Raw genomic sequence first — 27,281 nt, 5'->3', positions numbered from 1 at the left:
AAGTATGAATTACAGGAGGAAACACCCAAAAATGATCAGGGCTGTGATGGGGTAACTTACTTTATTCTTCATGTGTCTCTATTCCCCAGCTTTCAAGAATGAACAAGTTCTCACTGGTGTGATCAACTGAAGTAAAGGTCTTCAACACAGGACAGAGGGACTAGACAGTTGGCTCAGTGGTTTAGACCACTTGTTCTGGCAAAGAACCCAGGTTTGAATCCCAGCATCCCTGTAGTGGCTCACAACCACCCCTAATTTAGTTCTAGAAGGATCTGTTGCCCTCTTTGGCCTCTGTAGGTACCAGGTACACAGGTAGTGCATACAGGAAAAACATTCACACACGATCTTTTAAAAGATTTTAGTTAAAATAAATCAAGAAGATCAGGGTATACTCCGTCTACACTCAATAGGACGTTGAATTCCATCCCAACACTGCCCCAAAAGGAAGGTGTGTAGAAATTCACCACAAAGCTCATTATAATGTACTCCTTTTTATTAAATTATAAAACTGCTTGATGTCAGTACATACACTGATATAAAGGAAATAAAATACCCTTTTCTCAAGTATCTGCTGGTGGAGCACATGGTTTTAAACAAACAACAACAACAACAATAAAAACTCTAGACTAACTTCTTAGCCTCTGAGCTATGTAGCACTGACAACCAAACTACCAAGTGTAACTGTCCTATGTACAGTAAGAATTTATGGAAAATACTATAAAGACAATGCCCTGAAAAGATGGCATGATGCAGAGGGCAGTTACGGCTGCAAACCTGGTATAAAAAAAATTTAGTCAAAATACAGTTTTAGTCCATTATAGCTTTGCATAAGGTTCAGTGAAGAAAACTTAAGACACAGCTTCTCAAAGGCACTTAGAGAGTTGTAATAAAATACTTCTGGATTTAGTTTGAGATATATTCTTTTTACTTATTTTTCACATTTGCTTCATGTTGAAGCAGTGTTGGAAGGCATCTATGAATGAGGAAAAATAGTTATTGTTCCTTAATATACATATTAAAAATACAGAGAGATTAATACAGATTTTGGTCCACACCAAAGCAAGTAACAGTGTCAGACTGTAGTGTTTCTCTTCATTCTGAGTGGAAAAAAAAAAATCATACTCAGCTTTACCCCAGTCCCACACACAGAGACTTCAGTTGGTAATTCGTGCTGTCTGTCACCTGGGTCCCCACAGTATCTCTGCAGTGCACTTTAACTGGAGATCTCCAGGTTGGCCTCCCAGGAGTCCACACACAGCCATCTACAATTCTGTGTCTCTGTACCGGGAAGGCTGGCTGTAGTAACCACGCTTTGAGTGCGCTGCCAACTGTTGGCGGTATTCCTCCTCCTCTGCATCACTGCCATAGCTCGTGTCGTGGTAGAGTCTGGACGGAGATTTCTGTGGCTCTGGAGGTCTAGAGCTAAGAAAATGAGGGTGTTACAAAAAGCCTGCATTGCCTGGTTGCCCACGAGGCTACTGAAGCTATGAACCCAGCAGGCTGATCACTTCCTGAGCCCTGAGCACTTTCTACTACCACCAGCCAGGGCACTGCTGGTCCTTCTTCAGGTTCACAGGCTGAGAGGGGAAGAGATATGGTACAGGTCAAGGCCAAGGCCTAGTTGAGCAGGTATATGTTGTCTGAACTAACATAGGAAGACCATACCTGTTGCACTACTCTGCTCCCCACTACAACCCCACTCGGTAGAGAGATCTCTGCCAGTGTCAAATCAATTATACCAAGTTTTGTCTGTCAGGGTCAACTTGGTCAAGTGGGTTGGCATTCAAATAGTAATCATCGTGCGTCCAGTTTTTTAGTGCTTTAAAACAAGACTCTAGCTTCCAGGAGCAGCAAACAACTCAATTTGAGATCTTCACAGGATGACAATAATGCCCAGCATAGTCCTTCAGACCTAGTCTGGCACAAGCGACCCAACTGTGCATGGTGATACAAAGGAATTAAGGGGCTTGGCTAAAAGCTTGTAAACATTAGTGACAAGAGAAGCCTAAGCCCTAAAAACTGTGCTCATGTGCCCTCCTAACATGTAAGGCTCCAATGTGCCAGAAGGCATTGGTCACACAAGGCAAGTGACCAGAAACTTCTGATTCTACATAGCCCTGGCTGTCCTGGCATTCACAGAGATCCGCCTGCCTCTGTCCACCTTTTGGCTCTGCAATCTTAATAGTTAAGTTTGACTGACAGGATAAGGTGCAGTCAGCCTGGGAAGGGAATCCATTGCTCTGCCCTCTGGGTAGAGCAAACCCTTCAAATCCCAATGCTGGAGAAGCCTCCTCCTCTGGCCTACCTGCACTGAGCAGCCCTTACCTCATGTGCGGGGGCAAACCAGCATCAGGCTTTGGGGCTTTGATAGGAACAGCATAGATGTCAGGGTGCTTCTGAGCAATTTCAATCTGTGGTGGGTAGGAAACAGAAGGAGAGAGCGGTCAATCTGTAGTAGGTAGGAAACAGAAGGTGAGGGGACGACTATGTGGTTCTCTCGCTGGTCACCTGAAGGCCCTATCCCACCCCCACATCCTACCACCTTTTCTCCCAGTTCATTTCCAGACAAAGGAAAATAGATGGCAGCCTGTTTCCATGGCTGGTAGGTCTCATGGGATGTGCCAATGGTGAGGACCGAAGCATGGGGAGGAGCCCTGAGATATTACACTAAATAAACTAATTTGACAAAAGGAACCAATACAGTATGACTCCATGTACATGAACCCCCTAAACCATGGCTGCAGGAGGGAATGGGGACCACTGTTAACTGAGTGCAGTTTCACTAGGGAACTGATCAAGTTCCTGAGCGTGCGCCCACAGGGTGATGGCTGCACAGTGATGCCAATGTACTTTTTATGGCACTGAGCTGCCCGCTTAAAAGTGGCCAAAACGGAAACTTTGATGTTACATAGGACTTACAGCCCAACTAACTACTCAGGAGCCTAAAGCCGGAGCATGTTCTGAGCCTGGGTCACCCTGCGCGACACCAGCAAGGTCTCAAGAGGGAGAGGGGGTGAAGAAAAGCCTGCCTTGCCTCTGTCTCCTCCTTTGAGGGCAGGTCTCACTGTGTCACCCAGGCTAATCTCCAATTCTCTAGGCTCCAGTGATTCTCTTGCCCCAGCCTCCAAGCTGCTGGAGCAACAGTGGGACTCCCAAGTCTGGTATCACTCAAGTTCTTTGATACTGAAATGTTTCATGTGCATTTCAAAACTTTAAACAGCTCAAAAACTACAGCCCATAGGCCCAATGGCTGCTAATATCCTATGGCAAATCTGGGAATGTGTATGAGACTTGCGGACCTCACATAACCACCTCCCATGTTCCAGATTAAATAACTTTTGAGGAGTACTGACGCTCACTCTCTGTCCCAAACCAGGACATACAGTTCTGAAGAACAGAGAACTGAAGTTTGCTCATCTGGACTGTTAGGGCTTCTGTTTTTCCCTTCCTTCCTTCCTTCCTTCCTTCCTTCCTTCCTTCCTTCCTTCCTTCCTTTCTTTCTTTCTCTCTCTCTCTCCTTTCTTCCTTCCCTCTCTCCCTCCCTCCCTCCCTCCCTTCTTTCTTTCTACTTGTTTGTTTTGTTTTCTAAAACAGGGTTTCTCTGTATAGCTCTGTCCCAGAACTCACTTTGTAGATTACACTCACATTGGCCTCAAACTCACAGAGATCTGCCTGCCTCTGCCTCCCAAGTGCTAGGATTAAAGGCATGGGCCACCACACCCAGCTCTATGAGGCTTCCTTGATTGGAAACAAACAGGATATGCTGATGGCAGGCAATCTGGAAGAGGCGCACAGAACTGTGCATATGACTGACTGCCTGGCATGATCCTAGCAGTGGGGAAAGGGGTACGCACTGCTACACTGAGAGCACACATCTTGAAAACTCTCAGGGGGAAGGCTAAGATACTCTGGTAGTTTAAAACAATTACCCTCGCATTCTGTGCTTCTTGGAGCTCCTGCATCCTCTGTAATTTTGCCTTGTGATCCATCTGCTCAAATATTTTCACTCTGCCCAGGACTGATCTGGGAGCACCGTCCTGCTCCTCGGTGCTCTCCTCCACCTCCTCGCTCTCAGGCGCAAGGACAGGAGTGGAAGGCTTCAGGATGGATCGGCCGGAAGCAGGTTTCACTGCAATAGGGGGAGGACACCCTCTGGTAGACCCCCCCGGGATTCCACTGGCAGCCATGGCAGAGGTGTTTGACTTGGAGGAGTCGTAGGATTCTTCTCTGTTCTGGTTTCTGGCCTGCAAAGAGCAATGGTATGCCTTATGACCTTGGGCTTTTAGTTCATTTTCAGAACTACATTAGTGATTTAATGCATTGTGTTTCCTGATCAGTTTCCAAAGGTGGGCAATATAACCATCTTTACAAAGAACCAAATATGACAGAGCCAACAGCCACTGGTCAGGCATCTTGAGCCCTCCTTGAGGATGGCAGAAGTGCTGGCAGATGTGGGGTAGCCAGTAACAGCTAGAGGTAGAACAGACCAACATAATTTCATATTAGAGAAGATTGGAATCTCACAAAAGACCTCAGAAGAAATCAATTTTGGAAATGAAAAAGTAGGCTTTTCTGAGATCAAGCTGCATGGAGGGTAGGAGTCTGAGCCAAAGAGTGAGGCCTGTGCTTGGCTGTGGGACAATGAAGTCAAGCGGAAGTGGGGGGGGGGGGTAGGTAGGCAGAATACCATGCCAGCAGCCATTCTCCTTCACATTCAATTCTAGCCCCACTACAGACCTTCAGTGTCAAATTCCGTAAAGTTACTAATTACTGCTGATGGTTTTCATAATCACCATTTTCTTCTCATCTAAATGATTGAGTTACAAAAAATTGTATTGAGCTATAAGGAAAAGCCTTTCGTTATAGGCTGATGGTGTTCTGGGACAACAAACCACATGACTTATACCCTGGAGCCCTTATGTTATTCTGTTCTAGATAATGCTTTTTTAATTCAATACATTAAGATGCTCTTATAGTGAGAGACATTCTAGACAACAGCCATGCCTGTTTTCTTAGCAGATCACCAGTGAGCATCCTCTGGTGTATCCAAATTAGATTGTGGGCAGAAAACTTTAAACGGGTAGAAAAAGAAAAACACCAGAAGACTGGTGATTGTAGCATGCAGCCTTTGACCACATTTCACTTTCTCTACCCAAAAATAAATAAAGAAATACATAAATACATAAATAACTGAATAAATAATAATATATGAAATAACTTATTCTCTATGAATCCTATAATCATACACTTTTCCTGATGGTGGCTTTCATGCTTGTCTTTCACACATCCCCGATTTTCAGGCTCACTCAATGGCCTGAAGGAAAAGCTCTCACTGAGCACAGGCTAAGTCCAACATTGTCTCATTGTGTATGTCCCCATGGTTGCCCCATGGGCTCCAAGGCACCTGTGTTCTCCTCCTTCCCATTCTGGGTTTCCCAGCCACATACCTTGGGCGGCTCTGGCTTGAATGCTGGGGGCGGGCTACCATCCCTAAGTTGATCTCTGCTAGCAGCCCTCCTCATGTGAGCTCGTGGCTCTGGGCTGGGTTTCCTTATACTCTACAAAACATAAAGGTTCATTCACACCAAGAGCATCCAAGCAGAGAGAAGACAGCCCTCTGCTCTGCTGGATTTCTGAAAACTTAAGGAAACAGAGATGCTGACTAGCCAAGGCAATCCTTTCCTACTGCAAACAGAGATACCAACCATCCTTTGCTAGAGAAAGCTCAGGACGTAACACACTAAACTGGCTGAATACAAGGCAGCAGGCTCTACCCTTAAAGGTAGAAAGAAACAAACCAAAATATTCCTAAAATCTAAAGGTCTGTGTCAATACCAGCAGTATTTCTAAGCATTAGCTCTTTCTATATCTGCAGACATTAATTTACTCTCTACTACTTATCTACTATACATTGATACTCTGTGTGTGTGCACGTGCGTGCGTGCGTGCGTGCGTGCGTGTGTGTGTGTGTGTGTGTGTTAGGCTATTTATTTTGGGGATATTTCTATCTCATTTATCATTTCCTGGAATGAGTTAACCTACTAAAGGGTAGTCCATAACAACTATAACCCAAATGTGCTTAGATAATCTTGCCCACAAAGATGATCATTCCAATGTTCTTGGAGGTGTAATGAATAATCCCTCCACCCTAAGTTAGTGCCCATTGATACAGTTTGGAGGACTGTGTAAGCTAGTGGATACACGGTGTGTCCGAGCAGATGTATAAAGTCCATTTAAAAAGTGAAATACAGACAGAAGGAAACTGATGGGGAAACACGCAGGAACTCTAATAACATTAGGAAGTTAAAGGTCAAGGGGAGAAGAAAAGCAGGGCTCCTAAGAGTACAGAGAGAGGCCTAATCAAAGGTTACAAGCAAATATAGCAATAACATATTCATAAAGTTCCACTTATAATTTGGACAGTTGGCACATAAAGCCAATATTTATGCACCACTCCTGAGGACAAGAGAGTGGTGAGTTGTACCACTCAACCTTTTCCAATGCCATGTTCTGGCTCCACTTTCCAGGGACCACAGCCACAACGATGTAGGCGCTGACTCCCAGTGGGCCTTTCTAGCCATCCTCTGCTCCAATCCTTGAAGATACTCTCTACAGCACCCACAGTGAACACTGCTCCTGCTCATGGCCTCACAGCCTGCATCAAGCTGCCCAGAGTGTGCTGTGCCTCGCCTCACCTCCTCGTGCTGCACCGGCTCTGAGGAGCGGGTGATAGAAGACACCAGGGACTCCTCAGCTGGCTCATCCAGCTCATTGTCAGTGTAGGCGCCTCCCTCGCCGTCGGTATCTTCAAAGTCACTGATGAGACGGCTGTCACAACTCAGATAGTCCGCGCCCATGGCAGTTAAGTAGGACATGCGGTCTTCAGGGTCATCATCCATCCCTTCCATCTAGAGGAATTTGTTTTGAAGGGTGAGTGGGATCTGGCATGGCTCCTGGGAGTGGGGACTCAAGAAAACTCCCAAGGGATGAGCCAACTGTTGGAAACCTTGACATGTGCTAGCAGCAGGGAAGGAACCTTTAGTTTCTCGCTATCACTTGACTTTGGGATGTTGACCCTAGGTTAATTGTGCACAGGGACACAAACTGAAGACCCTCCTAGCAAGGACAGAAATCTATCCTTGCTACAGTGCATCCTCTAGGCCAGCTGAGCCAAGCTTCCCTGTTTTGCTGGTCTTCCGGGATCAGCTTCTCTGCAGCTTTTCTGCTGACCCCTGTCCCTACTCATCTCCAAGACTCTCAGATGTTTCTCAGCAGTAGCTGGGTTAAATCCCCAGGACTAGGACAAAAATATTCTCAGAACCTTGAGGACAAATGCGACATCCTATTCAACTTGTCCTCTCCAGGGAGCTGTGGTGACTACAAGCATTTGGCAGATGCTAGATTCGCCAACTAAACATCTAGGTCCCAGGGAGCAAGACAGTCCATTCCACCAAAAAGTCACTATAAGGATCACCAGCTACCTCAATTTAGCTGGAGTAAACGCTCCTAGAATGAAGGGGATCCCAGGTGCTCAACTCTCCTCTTCCCACAGCACACCTGTGTATTCAGGTATCTCTACAGATTTGGATGCTATCCAACTTGAAATGGCTAGAAAAGATCATTAGTGCTTTCAAACTCAGAGTTGGGATGCGTTCTCCACCGATCTCTTTACTAAGCACATAATTCCAGCTGTTAGTGCTTCACTTAGTATCATTTTAAACTGCATTCCTTCCCCATGGTTCTCAACCTTGCCTCTCATCTCCACTCCAAGTTTCCCATGTCCTTAGTACGGTGTGGCATTAGGATGGAGAACTTGTAAGCTCTGATTAGAGTACTTGGAATGCAATTCTAGTTGCTACGTTAAAAGTAGAGGGGAAGTGAATGTAGACCAGCATTCATCATGTTCTGCCTTGCAAAGTCTCTTCACTTTATTGCTTTTTTGGAGAATTAGAAACATTCCAACTTGAAGAACACGCTGACTCCTATTTGTTCATGGTTTACTACATTCACTGCCCTCTGGAGGAAGCATCAAGAACACAGACTCTCACCTCACAGCAGCAAATCTAGACCACATACCTTTCCTTCAGAGACCCAGACTGCTTCGCCTTGCTGCTGCTGAATGCTGTCCTTCAAGCTGCCAAACCAACCATCATTGGCCGAATTCACGTTAATTGTAGCTATAAGAATGTAAACAAAAAGGTCAGCATCAATCTCCAGAGTGACTGTAGTAGTCTCACGTTGGGCACCGTTTGTAGTATCCAGTGTCTGGGAGACCACAACAGCCAGGTCCTGCCCGGCTTATTCATCCAGTCAGTGTTTGGAGGGAAGCAGGTGGATTCAGAAATTCTTCCCTGGAGCTGCTTTTGTCAGGGTATTTTTAATCAGAGAAAAGGCAAAAAACAAGGTAAGTGGCGAGATGAATGAGTCTTACACTTCACACCAAGCAAATAAAGAAACCTGAGGGCAAACTTGGAAAATCGTTTTCTGAGTCTGCAGCTTGGGCTGTTGCCTTACCTACACAGCCCATGTAAAGACACCAAGTTGCAGCACAGACATAAGATACTAAGAGACACATGACATGCATCCAGTCTTCACAATCTGTATTTACAGATGTAGTGAAGATAAACCAGGCAAGCAAAACTGCTCCAAAACAGTAAGTGGGATCTAAATGGTCTAAACGGGGCTGGAGAAATAGCTCATCCGGTAAGAGCACTTGCTGTGAAAGCTGGAGGACGTGGATTTAAACCTCCTGTATAAAAAGCTGGGCATGGCTGTGTGTACCTATAACCCCAGCACTGGAAGTGTTAGACATGTGGATCTTGGGCACTCAATGCCAACTAGCCTGATGGACATAACACACGCACGCACGCACGCACGCACGCACGCACGCACGCACGCACGCGCACACACAACATTATATTAATATAAAAATGATCTAAAATGTAAATGATGAGGTTGCAGATAGACTACAACTGATTTGGGGGTGGGGCAGTTTCAAGACAGCGTTTCTTTGTGTAACAGTCTTGGCTGTCCTGGAACTCACTCTGTAGACCAGGCTGGCCTCAAACTTAGAGAGATCTGCCTCTGCTTCCTAAATGCTGGGATTAAAGGCATATGCCACCACCACCCCACTACAATTTTTTTTTAATTTATGCTTCCATGGCTCTTTATTAAAGGGCATGGTGGTATATATAACTCTTTATTAGAAGGCATGGTGGTATATATAATTTCTAAAGCCAAATGAATCATTAATGGCTACACAAAATTTCTGAGTAACTATGCTACAAGTTTTCTTTTAATTAAATTTGGCCTTCTTTCATTTAAGAAATTCTAATCTTGAAACCAGGTATGGTGATGTACATCTGTACCTCCTTTGGAGGTAGAGGCAGGGGAAATCTAAAGTTCAAGATCATCATTGTCTACAAGGTAAGTTTGAGGCCAGCCTGGGGATACATACGACCCTGGCTTGAAAATTTGAAAAATTTCCACCTCTGACCTTGGAAAATCATGAATGAGGTTAGGATTTCCTTAGATATTAATTATTCACAGCGTCAGACTAAACTGACACATTGGACTGCCCAGAGAAATTAACCTTGATGCCATGCATTCTTTGAATCCTTGTTACGGTACTTCACAAAGATTGGTGTAATCAAAGCTAAAATATGATCTAAGATGTAAATATAGAAGTGAGGCTGTACACCCTAGGAATAAAACAAGTGACTTGTAATAGATGTATAAAGAATGTTAAGTGGCCCTTCACAGGATTCTATTAAGAGCTGTCTGATACAGTATGAATTCATCACAAAGAAAACCTCAAGTTAAGGGTGCTCTCTAAGAAATATAAAAGACATATTTGTGCCTCCTGCCATTATGAATGTGAGAAAACCCGAGTTTCAAGAGAACCAAGTGCTGGAACACTGATATAAAAGTTCCATCGAAGCTAATTTCCTAGGTCCCACTCAGGTAGTATCGGATTCACACACTAAAATTATGAGAGGATCCTGCTGCCAATGTCCCTGCTAGCATTCTCATACCCTCACGGCAGCCATGCCCAGCCCTGGCCTGTGTGGGCAGTACCTTCCCACCTCTAGTGACAGAGGCACCAAAAGGCACCATGTAAGCTGGAAGGGTTGGGAGAAAACTGAAAGTGATTGCTAATGGATAAGGTTTCTATCTAAAAGTTACTGTAATGATACTGCTGTAGAATAATCTTTCCGTACACTGTGAATATGTATTACTCTCATTGGTTAATAAAAAAGCAGATTGGCCAATAGCTGAACAAGATAAGGTTACGTGGGAGAGCCAAACTGAGAATGATGGGAGGAAGAAGGGCAAGTCAGGAGTCCCCAGCAGATGTAGAGAGAAGCAAGATGGACATGATGTTCTGAGAAAAGCCATGTGGAAAAGCATAGATAAGAAATATGGGTTAATTTAAATGTAACAGTAGCTAGTAACAAGCCTGAGCTATTGACTGGGCATTTACAATTAATATTAAGTTTCTGAGTGACTATTTGGGAGCAGCCGCTGGCACAGGAAAACTCCATCTACAGGTCACACAACTCTGAAGGAACTGAAACAGGCCCTTCAAATGGGTCAATGGTATAGTACACAAATTACATCTCAGAAAGGCTATCCTGTAGCCACCTTAACACTCAGGTGCCAGACACCAGCTAAATAAGCAAACCACTTTTCAGCCCATTTCCTTCCTATGCTCAACATTCCCTACACTCTCCTAATCAAAGTATTACATTCTGCAATTTGGGTTTTCCTCAATTGGTAAAAGACTCATTTTCCCCTTGTGCTTTTTCAAAGACTAAATAATGACCAAAACAAACAAACAAAAATCACCACACAAAGAGAAACATTTTTCTGTCATGTGACATTGAACGATAATAATTACAGCAATAGCACTTATAAGCACCTCCCAGAGTTGAACACCAAACACTTCATTTTAATGAAGCTTGGAAAACAATGAAATAGCCAGACTATCTCATGGTACTTTAACATGCCACAATTTATCACAAAGGTGGCCTAGTTTGGGTCTCTAAGTCCATAAAGTCACCACAACAGTCATTAAACCATGAACCGAGCACTTTGAAGGTCCTAAGAACACATGCAATTGAAATTTCATTTTTATGATATACATGCATAAGTGTATTTTATACTAAATATTTTCATTGAGAAAGAGTATACAGGCTCTTTAAAATATTTTGACAAGCCAACTTGCTTTTTAGCAAGTCTGAATAAAGTGTCTTAATTAAGAGTATATCAAAGCTCATAATGGAAAAGATTTTAATATTGTCACAATTAAAATCTCTTCTGTGGGAAAGTTTTCTTATTACTATATAAAAAAGAAACAGGGACTAGGATACTGAGCTAATAAGACCACATAAGACATAAAATATAATCCCACTTACTAACTCATAAAGATTCTGTGCATTAAAATCATAGAAAATAAAATGCTAGCCAGGCGGTGGTGGCGCACGCCTTTAATCCCAGCACTCAGGAGGCAGAGGCAGGTGGATCTCTGTGAGTTCAAGACCAGCCTGGTCTACAAGAGCTAGTTCCAGGACAGCCTCCAAAGCCACAGAGAAACCCTGTCTCGAAAAACCAAAAAAAGAAAAGAAAAGAAAAGAAAATGCTAATTCTGCTCCTGGTTCTGCTAATCATGCTTAAAAACCAGTGTTTCAGGGATAGAGAGATGGCTCGGTGGTCAAGAGCACTGGCTGCTCTTCCAGAGGTTGTGAGTTCAATTCCCAGCAACCACATGGTGGCTCACAACCATTTGTAGTGGGATCTGATGCCCTCTTCTGGGATAAAGGCAAACATGCAGATAGAGTATTCATATTCATAAATTAAATAAATATATTTTTAAACACACACTCACAGAACAAAATATTCTTTTCAAAACAGAAACAGAACAGTGTTTCAAGCACAAATCACATCACCAATCTCAGTCTGTGGACAGACTTGGGGTGAAATGGGCAATAAAAAGTGTTGGGGTAGTCTCTACATAGCTTTCAGCAGTCAAGTTTACAAGCCTGGAAGAAACGTATAAAAGATAGTTGCATGAAACAGGGGCTTCTTGGTCCAAACTATCTACAACCCTGTACCATCTGTCCTGAAGACTACATAGCTCACTGAAACAGAGAGACAACATACTGAGAAATCTGGACTCTTAAAAGTTCTAGATCAGTGGTTCTCAACCTGTGAGTCTTGAATCATTTCGGGTCATGAACCTTTCACAGGAGTCACGTATCAGGTACATTACATTACAATTTACAACAGCAGCATAATTACAATTATGAAGTAGCAACAAAATAATGTTATGGTTGGGGGTCACCACGACATGAGAACTATATTAAAGGGTGCCAGCGTTAGGAAGGCTGACAAACACTTTCTAGATGGACTTCAATACTTAGCGTACGTCTACTCCTACCCCCAGCTTGAGTTCTGGATCTCCTGCTCCTCAGCCATCTTATATCAGAAAGGATGTGCTTGAGCTAAAGACGTGGCTCAGTGGTTAAGAGCACTGGTTGCTCTCCCAGAGGACCCAAGTTTGATTCCCAGCACCCACATGGTAGCAAACTATAACTCCAGTTCTAGAGGATCCAATACCTTCTTCTGGTCTCTTCAGGTACTGCTCGAATGCGGTACATACATACACACGCAGGGAAAACACCATACACAGAAAAGGAATAAATTTCTAAGAGAGGGAGGGAGGGAGGAGGGAGGGGAGGGAGGGGAGGGAGGGGAGGGAGGGAGGGAGGGAGGGAGGGCAGAGGCAATCTGAGACCTGATGCTGCCCTCGGTCATGTTTCTCTCTTCAAGCATTTTACAATCATGACAAATCCTTCTACATGTATGATCTCTCCAGTGACTGTGGCCTGTGCTCCACAACCAACAATGCTGACTCCCAGCTAGGACATGGAGCACCCAGAGGTACCAGCTACCTTTGGCCAGCTGTCCTCCTTGTCCAATTTCCAGAAGCTTCGTTCTTCTTCCATAACCCTGGATTCTCCTTCCGGATTTCTCACATTCTTGCATAAAACTCAAAACCTTACTCTCTAAAGGAAGCTCCCAGCCATTCAGCCGACTTGAACAAAAGTATGGGGGGTAGGGGGAGTAAATGAGTCCGTTTCTCATCATTAAAATGAGGAATTATTAATATAGTACTGGCTAATTTAAAACCTCAACTAAAAAATGCTTCAAGATCTGAAACTGTCAAGAGAATGCACACAATGCCCAAGGAAAGAAACCCACACTGTGAAATTGCCATACACAGAACAATTATTAAAATGATCATAGCAAACCACCCATAGGCTCTGTGGCTATGACTCAGTGAAAAAGAAATGAATCTAATGTTCAGACTTGAGTCTCATCTCTAAAATGCTCAGTTATGTTCATAAAACCACTCCAAAATCTAAAATATGATTTCTGGTTGTAAGCACTTTAGACAATGGATAACCAACCAACACGTCACACTTCTGGCATCTGAATCATCTAGCTGGGTTGTAAGGTACATGAGATGTAGTCAGGAAAACCAGTTTTAGCCTGGGCTCAACTACAATGGGTTCTGGGACCCTGTACAAGTTCCTACCGGACTGATTAGGCGTCACACAAGTCAGACTAGCATTGCTGTTCATGGCCACTACAAAGTAAATTAGTACTGCTAGAGGTAAAAATGAAGGAAGATACAAGGGTAAGTACGCAAAATAAACCCCACAAACTGTAAAGATAGATCTATAACATTCGGTTTAGAGGCTCACTAAGAACAGGAGTGGTGGGCTAGAGGGATGGCTCAGGGGTTAAGAGCACTGCCCGTTTTTCCAGAGGTCCTGAGTTCAATTCCCAGCAACCACATGGTGGCACCCAATCATCTGTAATGTAGTCTGGTGCCCTCTTCTGGACTGCAGGGATACATGCAGGCAGAACACTATATACATAATAAATAAATAAATAAATAAATAAATAAATAAATCTTTAAAAAAAAAAAACCCAAAAAACCAAAAACAGGAGTGGCCCATGGATAAGGCTTTAGCCAATGATAGAACAACTTCTCTGGTGCATTTGGTTACACTCTCTTAGTTACAACTCTCACCATAGTGCTAAGTTAAACTACAGTAAACACTGAGTGTGGATACATATCCATTCACCTTGATCTTCCCAAAATATCAATGATTGATGACAACTGTCACTGGCCTCTAACGTCACTGGACTAAAAAAGTGGCATCTGGGTAGTACAGTGTTCCTACAAAATAAAGCATTGCACAAACAAACAAAAACTGTGACTCTTAAATTCTCTATTATAGCATACCCACACAATTTATCTATGAAGATAGTACATTAAAAATGTCATATTTTAGACCATCTTACCATCGTGAGTAATAGCTGCAATGTGTCTATTTGTGGCATTCAAAAAATACCTAATTTTGGAAGATTTTATATGTAGATAAAGTAGAGGCCACTCTATAAACTCACATGTACACAGGTACACAGCACTCACATCTGTGTCACAGTGCCTGGCCAGTCTATAAACTCTCATGTATGCAGCACCACATCTGAGTCACGGTGTTTGGCCAATCTATCTACTATCTTCTCCTCTCGCTGCAGATTGTCTGTGCAAATTCTAGGGTGCCTAGTAGATCATTTATAAAGATTTCATTTGGTATGTATCTCTAAAACATTAGGGTAATCTTTAAGAGAAGAAAACACAAAAGGGTGATGGTGGCACCCGCCTTTAATCCCAGCACTCCAGGAGGCAGAGGCAGGAGGATCTCTGTGAGTTTGAGGTCAGCTTGGTCTACAGAGCAAGTTCCAGGACAGGCTCCAAAGCTACCCAGAGAAACACTGCCTCAGAAAAAAAAAAAAAAAAAAAGGGGGGGGGGTGGCTGGAGAGATGGCTCAGAGGTTAAGAGCACTGGTTGAGGTCCTAGGTTCAATTCCCAGCATCCAAATGGTGGCTCACAACCATCTATAATGAGATTTGGTATAAACATGCCAGAACACTGTATACACAATAAATAAATCTTTAAAAAAAAGAGAGAAGAAGGAAGAAAGGAAGGAAGGAAGGAAGGAAGGAAGGAAGGAAGGAAGGAAGGAAAACACATTCACAGTATTATTACACCTAAAAAAAAGTAGAAGTAACAAATGTTTAAATCTTTATTGTCAGAGTGTTCAGGTTTCTATTTGGGAGACACTGTCAGTTACTATGGCTATCCCACAGTCAGTCAATGCATCACTGACAATAAGTAACATGCAGTTACCACAGACATGGGAACTTGGCGATAAGCTAGGTTCACTCATTAGCCTTGAAAATCTAACGTTATTGAGATGACCAGGTTATTACCATGTCTTGGATCTTTACAATCATTTCTGGCTATCAAAATCATAAAGTTTAACATACAAATGCCGTAAGTCTAAATATCTGACTCTTCTTGAATGAGCAGGACTCCATATCCCACACCCAGATTATTTCACATTTTGAGCACGAACCGCCTTTTAAACTTCACTCACCTGTAAAAAGATGAGAACAGGTTTTTTTGAGCTTGTTGGCTTGATCAAATAACTTCCGTGAACTTTTATTGGATGTCGGATTCAACCTCTGTCTTATGGTTTTAACACCTTGTCTGGAATCCAGGTTGAAAAAGATCACGATTGGGAACCACTGAGTGTAGTTGAGCAGGTCCACAGCTTTGGGCGTCACATCGAGCAGAGCATGCTTGTCCTGTCACAAGTGGAGAAAGGATGGCATGTCGTGACATGAAATACTATCAATGGGCTTGTTTCCCCAGGTAAAGACTATACCAGATAAAATGAGTGTGTATATTTAAATGTGTAGCTTTGGCTGGAAGTCACTATGTATACCAGGCTGGCCCTGATCTCAGAGATCTCCTTCCTTCGGCCTCCAAATGCTAGGATTAAAGGCCATATCTTACCCTGTATATTTAATTAAAAAGCCAAAAATATTTCTTTCCATATTACATCCACTTCCATATTATCAGATACCCGCCCCCGTGGTTTTTTGAGACAAGATTTCTCCGTGTGGCCTTGGTTGTTCTAGAACTCTCTCTGTACACCAGGCTGGCATTCACACTCACAGAGATCTGCCTGAGTCTGCCTCCCAAGTATTGGCATTAAAGGTATGCACCACCACTTCCTGGCTGAGATAAAATTTCTTAGAGAATGACTGTAGAACCCTCCTAGTCCATGGCTTTGTCCTCCAGTTTCTCCCGAGTCCAACAGTGAGTAAAAAAAGGTGAGGACAGTATAAGGTTCTAAGTGGGAATGAGGAGACAGGCCACATTTGTTTAAGTTTTATTAGAGTATATTCTTATGAATGGTCTATCTTGGTTCTGGTTATTGCTGTTTATCTCCCACCATGTCAATTTATAAATTAAATTGTCACAGATATACATGTGAAGAAAAAGTACCTGTAATACACACACACACACACACACACACACACACACACACAGTGTTGGTACTCTCCATGGTTTCAGACACCCAGCAGGGTACTAAGATATATTCCCCTCTAATAAGCGTAACTTGGTTTAATGATAGGAACTCTGCCTCAGGACAGCATCTGGCTTACATGTTGAAAAGGCTCCAATTTATATAAGCTTTTATCATTAGTATTTTCTACATATTTTTATGATTCCTTTTTATTTTTATCGGCATTGGTATTTTGATTGCATGTATGTCTGGGTGAGGGTGTTGAAGACCCTGGAACTGGAGTTACAGACAGTTGTGAGCTGCCATGTGGGTACTGGAAATTGAATTCAGGTCCTCTGGAAAAGCAGCCACTGTTCTTAACCTTTGAGCCACCTTTCCAGCCCCTCATTTTTATTAAAATACACATTCTATTCCAAACCACAATCCAGTTCTCTGACAATATGGGCTCCTGATGAGTTTTCTCACCTGCTCAATAATTTGCCTCACAGTGTTCAACCGAACTACTCCACTGGATTTCTCAGATCCTGCATCTTTGGGTTCAGTTTCTGCAAAAGAAAAAGGGGGTGGGGCTAAGTAATGCTGATGGAAACAATGACAACCAGATGCCCCAAATATCAGCACAGTGGGACACCTGACACGAGCCATCATCTCATGACATGCAGTGAGATGGGATCACACCACTCATTGAACTGAAACCATGTGTGTTGCTGTGTGTGTGCGTGCACATGCCCAAGTGTACACGTATGCATGTGTTTCACATATAAACACCAGGGTTTCACTCGTATGAGGCAAGTGCCATACCACTGAGCTACAAACCCAGCACTAGTAAATGGAAATCTAACCATGAAGAAATTGTTAGGTCAACCTATGCCTAGCCCCGACTGGCACGTATTCTCCAAGCATCAATATTCCAAGAAACTCTTTTTAAAAGGACGGATCTAGGAATATAAAAGTCCTAACTATCAACGGATGAGCCTTAATTTAAAAAAACGAAAATATTTGGGACCAGAAGTGCTACCTATTTTAATTTACACATGCATAATTTAAGTATCTGACAAAAGGAGACCCACATCTAAATACTAGATTCATTCACGGTTTAGCCAAGCACGGTGGCATATTCCCATTATACCAGCACTTGTGAGATGGAGGCAGGAATATCAGAAATGCAAGGTCATCCTCAGCTACAACGTAATTTTAGGGCCAGCCTGGGCTATCTGAGGGACCCTGCTCAAAAAAAGAAAAGTTTCATTTCTGTCATGCCTGTCTCATACACACTGAAGGTAATTATTTGGTTTGTTTTTGTTTTTTTCGAGACACGGTTTCCCTGTGTAACTTTGGAGCCTATCCTGGAACTGGCTCTTGTAGACCAGGCTGGTCTTGAACTCACAGAGATCCACCTGCCTCTGCCTCCTGAGAACTGGGATTAAAGGCATGTGCCACCACCACTAGGCTTAACTGAAGGTAAATTTATGGAGCATTTTTAGTGCATATGCATTTAGAGGCTGATCTTTCGCAGAAGAGCAAGGGTGGAATTTTCCACTTGTCCTATCATGGTGACAATCAAAAAGTTTCGATTCTTGGAATAGTTCAGATTAGCAACATTCAAACTGTAACATTAACATTAAATCTCTTCCTTACGTAAAAGAATACTCCTGTTATAGGAAGACCCGCACATATGCTCGTGGATAAAGTCTCACAATTGGCAATTTAAACACTGAACTGGCTCAGCACACAATTTCAGGGGGGGAGGTGTGTCTGTCTCTGGGCAGGGGGTGGAGAGAAAGGGTATCTGACAACATGGTACAGTGACTCCAGGCAGGACGTGTGGATATTCATTATTCTTCCAACTTTCGTGTGCCAGAAAACTTTCCAAACAAACACTTGGGGAGCAAAACTCCATTAGCGGACTCACTTGCAGTTTGAAACCAGTCAGGTAACTCGTTGGCAAGCCTTTCCATGGCTATATCTGCTATGGGGCCAAATAAGACCACAGGTCTCTTGAAGCCAGCTGAAAGGAAGAGAGAACAGCTATCAGGCATGTACCCAGGATTACCATGTCCAGGCGAGAGGCAAAGGTACTGTCCACACTTCTCAAGCTCAGCAAAAGAAACTGGAGTCTCCCACCTCCACCCTGACCCCAGTGCTTTCTTGAATTAGAAGCCTTCAACACCCTTCCCAGCAAAACAGAGTTTAGTAGAAACTTCACTTATTCTCTGGTACTCTGTTGCTTCGCATCCCTACGCAGAGGACAATACACAAATACTTCCGTGTCAGGGTTAAAATTATTTTCTACATTTCGAGAATTCGCCTCCACTCAGGAGGCCTTGATGGATATGATTCCCTCACTACACCCTTGGTGTAGGCGACATAGGTTAAGTTGGAACTCGGTGGTTACAACTGCTCAGAGCTCAACAGATCTCTCCTAGGCCCATGGAGCTGCCTCACCTTCCCGCAGCAGAACCTTCTCGTAGGCAGGGAACTTGGTGCTGACTGACACGGCAGCTGTCAGGTCTTCCCGGCTCTTTCGGATGTTCTTCTTGACCCCGGATCTCTGGCCGCGCATCCTCCAGAAGTCTGCTCTGTCTCCAGAGTTCTCTCTCTGGGCGTTCTGGACACTGGCCATTTGCTCAGCTCTGAGAGAAGAGGCCAGGAAGCGTCATTCTCCACAGCATGTGAACAGGCTATTATTGACACCTAGCCAGTATCATGTGAGAACCCAGGGCTGACTCAGACTGACAACAGAGACAACGAAGGGGACTGTGGAGGCAGAAAAGGCAGTGTGCAAGCTTCATTGCCAACCTGGCTAGATTAAAATCACTATGGGAAGACACCAGCGGGTCAGTCTATGAGGGTATTTCTAGAAAGGGAAAAAACACCCTGAATAGATAGATGGCACCTTCCCATGGGCTGGAGTCCAGACTGAATACAAAGGAAAATGCAAATTGAGGGCCTACATGCATCTTTCTCTCCTCTTTTGCTCCCCCCTCTCTCTCTCCCTCTCCCCCATATTTTGTCATATGAGAGAAGCCCAACAGGTCTCTGAATTCCACAATCAATAGCTCAGTACAGAACACACCACACTTGGCTCATATGGTATATAGTAAGAACACATGCATGGGTGTAGTAATCAAATCATCTTTCACCTTTCTTAAGTTTCTACACTGCCACACACCAACAAGTGTTTCCGAGGGTGTGCAAGCCTCTCCCAAGAAGGTGAGGAGGGAGACGAGGTGTGCTGGGGTTGCTATGGCCACACGGTGTTTCCCACAAGAAGGGAAGCAGGCAACTCTCAAAAATGAGGCAAGTGCAACAACCAAGTCTGAGATGCTCACGACTGCAGCTCTGTTCCCATAACCACTGATGGTGACAGATGATGACGTCACATGGGATTTCCTTAAGGGCAGAACTGTTGCCTTTTGATGGGAACAGGATTACAAGATATGTTTAGGAAAGTACAGTCTCAATCACCTGCTTTTGTTAGGGATTAAGCCTTTCTCCAGCTCATTTCCGATCCTCACAGCCAGCCAGTGGCCCAGCTTGCCATCATACAGCGTGTCTACCACTCGGAAGACCTCACCCCTGGTGAAAGCAAGGCTCTGTGGAGTTTCCTTCTCACATTCAAAGTGGCTTCTTATGAAAAATGAATCTCCTCTGCCACAAGCCAGGATGTCTCTGTACACTGGAAAACAAAAGCATTGTTAGCTGTGCTGGACTTAAATGAAGATCTTTACCAAGTCACCCCATCTCCATCCCTCCATTCCTATCATACGGCTTTATGGGAATCAGGTTCCAACAGGAGGAAGCAAAAATCATTAACCTCCTGAAGTGTTATGATAGTAGATTTTGTGTCAACCTGACGATGTATGGGATGCCTAGACAATTGATTAAAAATATCCTTTCTGAGAGGATATGGTGGGTGATGGTGAAATAAAATTAACATTCAAATGCAGTGGTTCTCAACATGTGTGGATCATGACCCCTTTGGGGATCACATATCAGATATCCTGCATTCAGATACTTATATTATGATTCTTAACAGTAGCAAAATTACAGTTAGGAAGTAACAATGAAATAACTTTATGGTTGGGGTCACCACAGCATGAGGAACTTTCTAAAAGGGTCACAGCCATTAGGAAGGTTGAGAGCCACTGTTCAAATAGGTAGATTAAGTAAAACAAATTGTTCTTCCTAACAAGGGTAGAGCCTCACCCAGTTGAAAGCCTGGTTAGAATATTCTGTTACTCTTCCCACCAATAGCCTTCCGGCTGAAATATCTGCTTTTCTCCTACTGTATGTACACCATCAGTTCTCCTACAAGTTAGTCAGGCTAAACCCAAAACCCACCCAGTCTTTGATTGTGCTAGGTCTGCAACTTCCTACCTCACCCTGCCCAACAGGGGACTCGCCAACCTGCACATTCACGCCAACCAAGTCCTTTACATCTTTTTGGCTCTGTTCCTCTGAGGACCCCTGACTAGCACAGTTGCTCATCAATATTTTGACACAAACAGGAAGGGACTATTCTTGCCCCCCACTTTACAGGAGAGGACCCTGGAAGGGTGAAGCAACTTGTAAGACTGGCGAAGAGTTCAGAGGAGCCAATGCCACCTGTCACATGGAGACTCTGTAACAATTCCAATTCCATCATAACTGAGGATGCACCATTGTTCAGAAAAACAGGTTAACTCCACATGACACAGAACTGGCTAAACTATTTCAGTAGACGGAGGAAAACATTCTTCACACAAAATTAACAGCACCCGGGGCTGGAGAGATGGCTCAGAGGTTAAGAGCACTGACTGCTCTTCCAGAGGTCCTGAGTTCAATTCCCAGCAACCACATGGTGGCTCACAACCATCTGTTATGAGATTTGGTGCCCTCTTCTGGTGCGCAGATATACATGGAAGCAGAATGTTGTATACATAATAAATAAATAAAATCTTAAAAAAAAAAAATTAACAGTACCCAAATTTTCTCCATACACCTGTGATACAATGTTGCTTTTTCTGGTCCTGAGACACCTCATTCTTTCTTCCCACTCCCCTCACTCCCCTCAAAACAACAAAACAACAACAAAAACCAACCAAATAAACAAACAAAAAAACAGATTGTCAAACTTGCTCACCATCTGCTCGGCTCTGAGCCAAAATGGTCACAGTTTCACCTTTAGGGATTTCTAACAGGTAGAGAACCGCATCTTCCCGAACTAGTCCTCTGAAGTCCTGGGTATTCACCTTGAAGGAAGAAAAAACCAGAAATAAATAACGAATGGGGCGGGGTTTTGATGGGGCTGTGGAAATACCCCAGTGGCCAAGTACTCGCTTGGCTCATACAAACAAAGCTCTAGGATTAATCCCTAGTAGTACCAACAATTTTAAATGGTATCTCCTAAGTCTCTGTCTGAGTCCGCTAGGGCCTATGAAGAGCAGAAGCAGCATGTGTGCAAGTCCATACCATTGCACCTTTCTCCTGGCCTGGACTATATGACTACTGCTCTACCTTCCTTCCTCAGTGCCCTACATACAATCTCATCTGCCAATTAAGAATTAAGAATCTGTCACTGAGCTGGGCAGTGGTGTAGCACACCTTTAATCCCAGCACTTAGGGACAGAGGCAGGTGGATCTCTGTGAGCTTGAAGCTAGCCTGGTCTACAAAGTGAACTCCAGGATAGCCAGGGCCACACAGAGAAACCCTGACTTAAAAAGAAAAAAAGAATTCGCCACTGAACTGATTAGAATTTCTTGTCATTCTCTCTGTCCCCCTTTCTTCAAGTCTCTCAAACAGGTGACCAGAAAGGTACAATATCAAAGTAACAAACAGATAACTAAAATCAATATTGAATGGAGGGGTCTGTGATAAACAGATCTGGCACCACACTTTTTCAAAAATTAAATCAAGTAAAATCTTGACTACATGTTCACAGATCATTGCAACCTCTCTCCTCTGGCTCCAATCAGTTGGAACCTATCTAACTCTAGATATGGTGAAGCATGGCTGTGATCCCGGTGCTTATGGCTGAGGCAGGATGAAGATGACTTCAAGATCGGTGGTACTCTGCCTCAAAAGCAAAGCAAAAGAAACATGTTTCACATGTGTTTGTAAACAGGGTGTTTCTGTATCTGTCTCTGTATCATTAAGTGCTCGCCTATCCGTCCTTCAGGAGACTCTACAGAAAGATGCTGTAAGGTAACATAGAAAGCCAGGAAGTAGTTTTTTAATTTGCACTTCCCTGATGGCTATGGATGTTGAACATTTGAAAATAAAATTTTCTTGTCCATTTGTATGCCTTTATTTGACAAGTATTTAGTTCCATGCCCCGATGCATAAAAATTAATTTATTTTATTTCGTAACAGTGCTTTGCCTGTATCTATCTCTCTGCATTATATGTGTGCCTGGTGACCAAGGAAGGAAAGAAATGACTCCCAAAAGGTGCCCTCTGACTTCCACATGCATGATAGGTACAAGATGTACTTTTTAAAAATCCATGTGATTTAACCACCACCACCACCACCACCATTCCCCTTCCCAAAAATGTGTTTGGTTTTCTTTTTGTCTTTTCCATTCCGTAACAGTTTTAAGGAGAAATTAGCAGCCACACCATTTAAATACCAAAGAGGCAGTAAAACCAAGCAGGAAAAGAAATAAAAGCAGTCCTATTTCTGCTGTGTGGAAGACCTGTGTTCAGCTGCAGGCTGCACATGCCAGGCCTTACCTACAAAGGCAGAGCCATCCTTAAAAACCTAACAACAACAACAACAAAAAAAAAATAATGGCCAGGCTATACATGCAGTTCCCTTCATATCAGGCTGACCAAGGAGTGTGGATCACACTAAAGTGGAAAAGGGTTAGGCCAGCGTTTCTGTACTTCAAGGTCGGACTGTGTGGTCCTTTCCAACAGACAAATAGATAAATATCATGTTTCATTATCTGAGAGCAGTGTGCAGGGCTGGATGTGCTGAGTCTGAGGAGGATTAGGTATCAGCTCCAGCTCACTGTGCTGTGGCTGCCCCTCTGCTTAGCTCAGGGAATGCAGTCTTTCTCAGCCTTTTACAGAAAAGAAAGAGATCTTGTAGTCAGCTCGAGAGTAGTCAGCCACCTGCTGCCTGGCCTCTGCCGAGAACTACTGCAAGAGAAGTCAGGTACCCACTAGTATCACCCTAGTCACTATGGTGATTCCAGGAAACAAAAACAAAAAAAAATCTTTCTAGAAAAGTTCTGAGCACGGAAGCAACTCTCCTTGCCTTTAACAAAGTTTTATGCAGAAATTGGGAGCCTGAGACCCTAGGTGAATTCTCTACTTCTCTTCATAAAAATTCACACAGATTGTCCACAAGATGAATCTATTTTATTCTTCAAATTTAAAAGCAAAATTCTAAACCTCGAGTTTCCTGGTAACAGGAAACATGCCTCCTTTTCATTAGCGTATTTACCAATTAGTACGTGCTGGCATTTGAAAAGATTTGTATCAGCAGCATGTGAAGCTGGGGGTGGAGGGATGTCCTGGAATTATGTGTTCCCCTAAGGTTCACTCTGGTAGTCTTCTAGAACCCTTCCTGGAGCCAAAGAAAGTCCTAGAGTTTTGCTGGAAAGCCTGCTCATAAGCAAGGTCTGGCAACCCCCACACTGGAGAACAATCTGATCACCGCAGAGGATGGGTGTGCCCTTGTGTCCTGAAGCCTGATGCTCTGAGTGATTCTGCAACTTCTTCTCCCTTCTCCTTTGGGCCAAAGAGTGCTCACCGGACCTCCAGTTAATGGCATGTGGATTTTCTACCTAAGTTAGTATATGTGTGCACATAGAAAAAGAAAGAAATGTGAGTTTGAGGCCAGCTTGGTCTACTGAGCCAGTTCCAGGATAGTTAGGGCTACATAGAGAAACCCTGTCTTAAAAAGAAAAAAAAAAAAAAGACAAAAAGAAAGAAATTCCAGATCCCAATGACTGCTCCCCAGCATGCCAAACTATTACAGCAACCAGGAACCTGCTGTTATAAGAATTACTTCACTGAAAAACATCCGGAAAGACCCCTGCCCAGCTGACTGCTAGAAGGCAGACTTCCTTACCTTCAGAATCTGGTCTCCTTCTTGCAGGCCCTCCTGCTCTGCAGAGGTACCCTCCTGAATGCCAGCCACAAATATCCCAACGTCATTTCCACCAGCCAACCGGAGACCCACGCTGTCTCCCTTCTTGAACTTCACCATTTTGGTGTTAGGGCTGTCATAGGTTTGATTTCAGAAAGGGAAGATGAAAAACACTTTTTAAAATGGAGGGTTCGCATTGGAGATATTAAAGACTTAACTATTTATCTAGCTCAGAAGGGACATCACAGTCTACAAACGTTCCCTCCCAATTTTCTCATCTGTCCTCTAATTTTATCTCCCTGGGACAGTGAAAGGAATGTCTATCAGTCCACAAAGAAGGAAAACCACAGAATTTACCACATTAGCCCACCGAAGATGAGAGGATGGAATTAGGGATTAACGCAGCTATCTGATGGGAGGATGTCCTCCTGAGTCTACCCTACCCCAAGTTTAGTCAAATACAGACAGTTCAGATCCAAGGAAGCTGGTCCTAACCCAACAACAGCTGTCTAGACACCATTCAACATTACCCCTTCTCGCCCACCCCCCCACCGCAAAGCACACACGACCACCACACCCCTGCAGTCTTGACTGAAGCACTATCGTCTGGAGCTGCTTCATCTGGTTGGGAGTTAGACATCTGGACAAAGCAAATATTCAGGAGAACACACAGGAGAGGAGAAATAGATGGGTAGGTAAACAGAGTTCACCCGATCCCAGATTTTGCTTCTCTCATAAGCGACTCCTCTTCCTTATGAACATTAAGAATAAGAGTTGACAAAAGGTGGCTGAGTAGATGCAAACCCGCCATCTGGGGCGGGGCAGGAGGAAGCACACCATTGCTGTGGATTTCAGCTACGCAGATCTGCTGAATGGAAGAGGAATGGGCAGGAGAGAGAGAGAGTAATGGAAGTACATACCCATATATTGCTTCATCTTCAGGACTAGGACGAAGAAAAGTTCTTGGGGCTGTTCTGGGTTGAGGAACTGTGGATTTAAAGATTTTATTTGGTTTTATTTTATGCATATGAGATTTTTCTTCATATTCGTATATGCACCATAAGAGTGCCCAGTGCTTGTTGAGACCAGCAGAGGGCATCAGATCCCCTGGAACTGGCGTTACAGAGGGTTGGAGCTACCATAAGGATGGGAAACTCCTAACCATTGAGCCATCTCCCCAGTACCCAGGCACTGTGGATTTTAAAAGTTTAGTGTGGATTGAAGGTGTGTAGCTAAGTGTGTAGCTTTGCCTCGCATGCAGGAGGCTGTGGATTCAAGCCCCATACTGTGAACATAAATCACACCAAACAAGACAAAAGCCAGACCCACAGGAGCTTGTTCCTTAATATAGAGACAACAATATTCACAGGCTTCAAGTGTGCCATATGCCATGCTTTCACCATCCCACCAAACAACAGCACACACCTTTCCCTGCTCACTAGCCCACTCCCATTCCCAAGTGCTTCCCCTTTCTGAAGCTGTCCTCATTTTTATTTCTTTAAGAGACAGAGACAGAAGACAGAGACAGAGAAGGGTGGTCGTGTCGCACGCCTTTAATCCCAAGCACTTGGGAAGCAGAGACAGGTGGATCTCATTAAGTTCGAGGCCAGCCTAGTCTACAGAGTACAGGACAGCCAGGACTGATATACAGAGAAACCCTGTCCCAAAAACAAACAAAAAAATTAAATAAATAAAAATAAATAAAGGAAGGCTTAAAGACAAAGCTTAACTTGAAGACATTAGCATTCATCATAGTTTCTCAAAGTCAGAGAAAAGAAACACCCAAAACACAAGGTACATATGCACAAGGCAGTGCTCTTTATAGCCTGAAAACAATACCATGTTTGCCTACATATAAATGTTTGTAACTAGAGTTATGATGATAACTTCAGAGTGGTAGGAAAGATTAGGGTGATGATGTTGGATTTGTGGACAGAGGGCAAGAGGACTGTAACTCAAATATGTCAAAATGTGACCAATTCTGATGATATATTAAAAAGGTTGCATCCCACATTAAAAGAAAAAAATAAAGAGGGCCTGTTCCACTTTACAAATTTTAAAAATAATTCTGCTTTTATTAAAATCCACATTCTGGAAATATCAAGCACATATTTCTGAATTCAGTTCTTCAGTACCTGGTACCGGGCTGGGAACATATGCTTAGCATGAACTAGCTTTGTAAGACACACACGCACGCACGCACGCAGGCAGGCAGGCACGCACACACGCACGCACGCACGCAGGCAGGCAGGCACGCACACACGCACGCACGCACGCAGGCAGGCAGGCACGCACACACGCACGCACGCACGCAGGCAGGCAGGCACGCACACACGCACGCACGCACGCACGCACGAACGCACGCATGCACGCACGACGTTAAAACCTTACCTGGGGTTTCTTCCTGGTTCCTGGGCTCCTTGTTGGCCTCTGAGACACTTGCAGCAGTGATGTCTCCCATGGACTTGAATGGCGTGGGTGTGGCACCCATCCTGGACAGTCGGCCTGAGGTTTCCTCTCTTGAACTGAGGCACACACCATGATCATGAGTCAGCAGATGACACATTCACGAAACACACTCAGGTGCATTTGCCAGTGACAAAAGCCCACACTGCCTTACCTCGGCCTCTCTTTCAGCTTCTCATTGGAGGAATGATAGTCTTGATCAGAGTACTGCTGGCGCTTCTCCTCTGGAGAAAATGATCGGTTGGACTCGATTTCCGAGATATCTGATTTCAAAATAAGG

General features: G+C 43.8%; 1 protein-coding gene across 5 annotated transcripts in view; it reads right to left on the bottom strand.

Annotated features, from left to right (window-relative positions):
• Window positions 1–472: 472 nt before the first annotated feature.
• LOC107976993 (tight junction protein ZO-2) overlaps window positions 473–27,281 on the bottom strand; it is a 121,658-nt gene continuing 94,849 nt past the window's right edge. For 3 of the 5 annotated variants that reach the window (XM_027406505.1, XM_027406501.1, XM_027406503.2), the window contains exons 8-23: window positions 27,156–27,264; window positions 26,927–27,060; window positions 25,456–25,522; window positions 24,518–24,668; window positions 21,581–21,689; window positions 19,924–20,134; window positions 18,901–19,088; window positions 18,368–18,463; window positions 16,921–17,000; window positions 15,517–15,727; window positions 8,077–8,177; window positions 6,696–6,908; window positions 5,448–5,558; window positions 3,930–4,244; window positions 2,326–2,411; window positions 473–1,422 (exon numbers count right to left, since the gene is read on the bottom strand). In XM_027406505.1, coding sequence (XP_027262306.1) covers window positions 1,263–1,422; window positions 2,326–2,411; window positions 3,930–4,244; window positions 5,448–5,558; window positions 6,696–6,908; window positions 8,077–8,177; window positions 15,517–15,727; window positions 16,921–17,000; window positions 18,368–18,463; window positions 18,901–19,088; window positions 19,924–20,134; window positions 21,581–21,689; window positions 24,518–24,668; window positions 25,456–25,522; window positions 26,927–27,060; window positions 27,156–27,264 — 2,342 coding nt within the window. In that variant the 3' untranslated portion in view covers window positions 473–1,262. The remainder of the gene's footprint in view (window positions 1,423–2,325; window positions 2,412–3,929; window positions 4,245–5,447; window positions 5,559–6,695; window positions 6,909–8,076; window positions 8,178–15,516; window positions 15,728–16,920; window positions 17,001–18,367; window positions 18,464–18,900; window positions 19,089–19,923; window positions 20,135–21,580; window positions 21,690–24,517; window positions 24,669–25,455; window positions 25,523–26,926; window positions 27,061–27,155; window positions 27,265–27,281) is intronic. The other 2 variants (XM_027406504.1, XM_035441902.1) reach the window with 1 other exon arrangement.

This window comes from Cricetulus griseus, chromosome 3, assembly GCF_003668045.3.
Source record: "Cricetulus griseus strain 17A/GY chromosome 3, alternate assembly CriGri-PICRH-1.0, whole genome shotgun sequence".
Taxonomy (NCBI): domain Eukaryota; kingdom Metazoa; phylum Chordata; class Mammalia; order Rodentia; family Cricetidae; genus Cricetulus; species Cricetulus griseus.
This window is presented reverse-complemented; position numbering and strand designations above follow the sequence as displayed.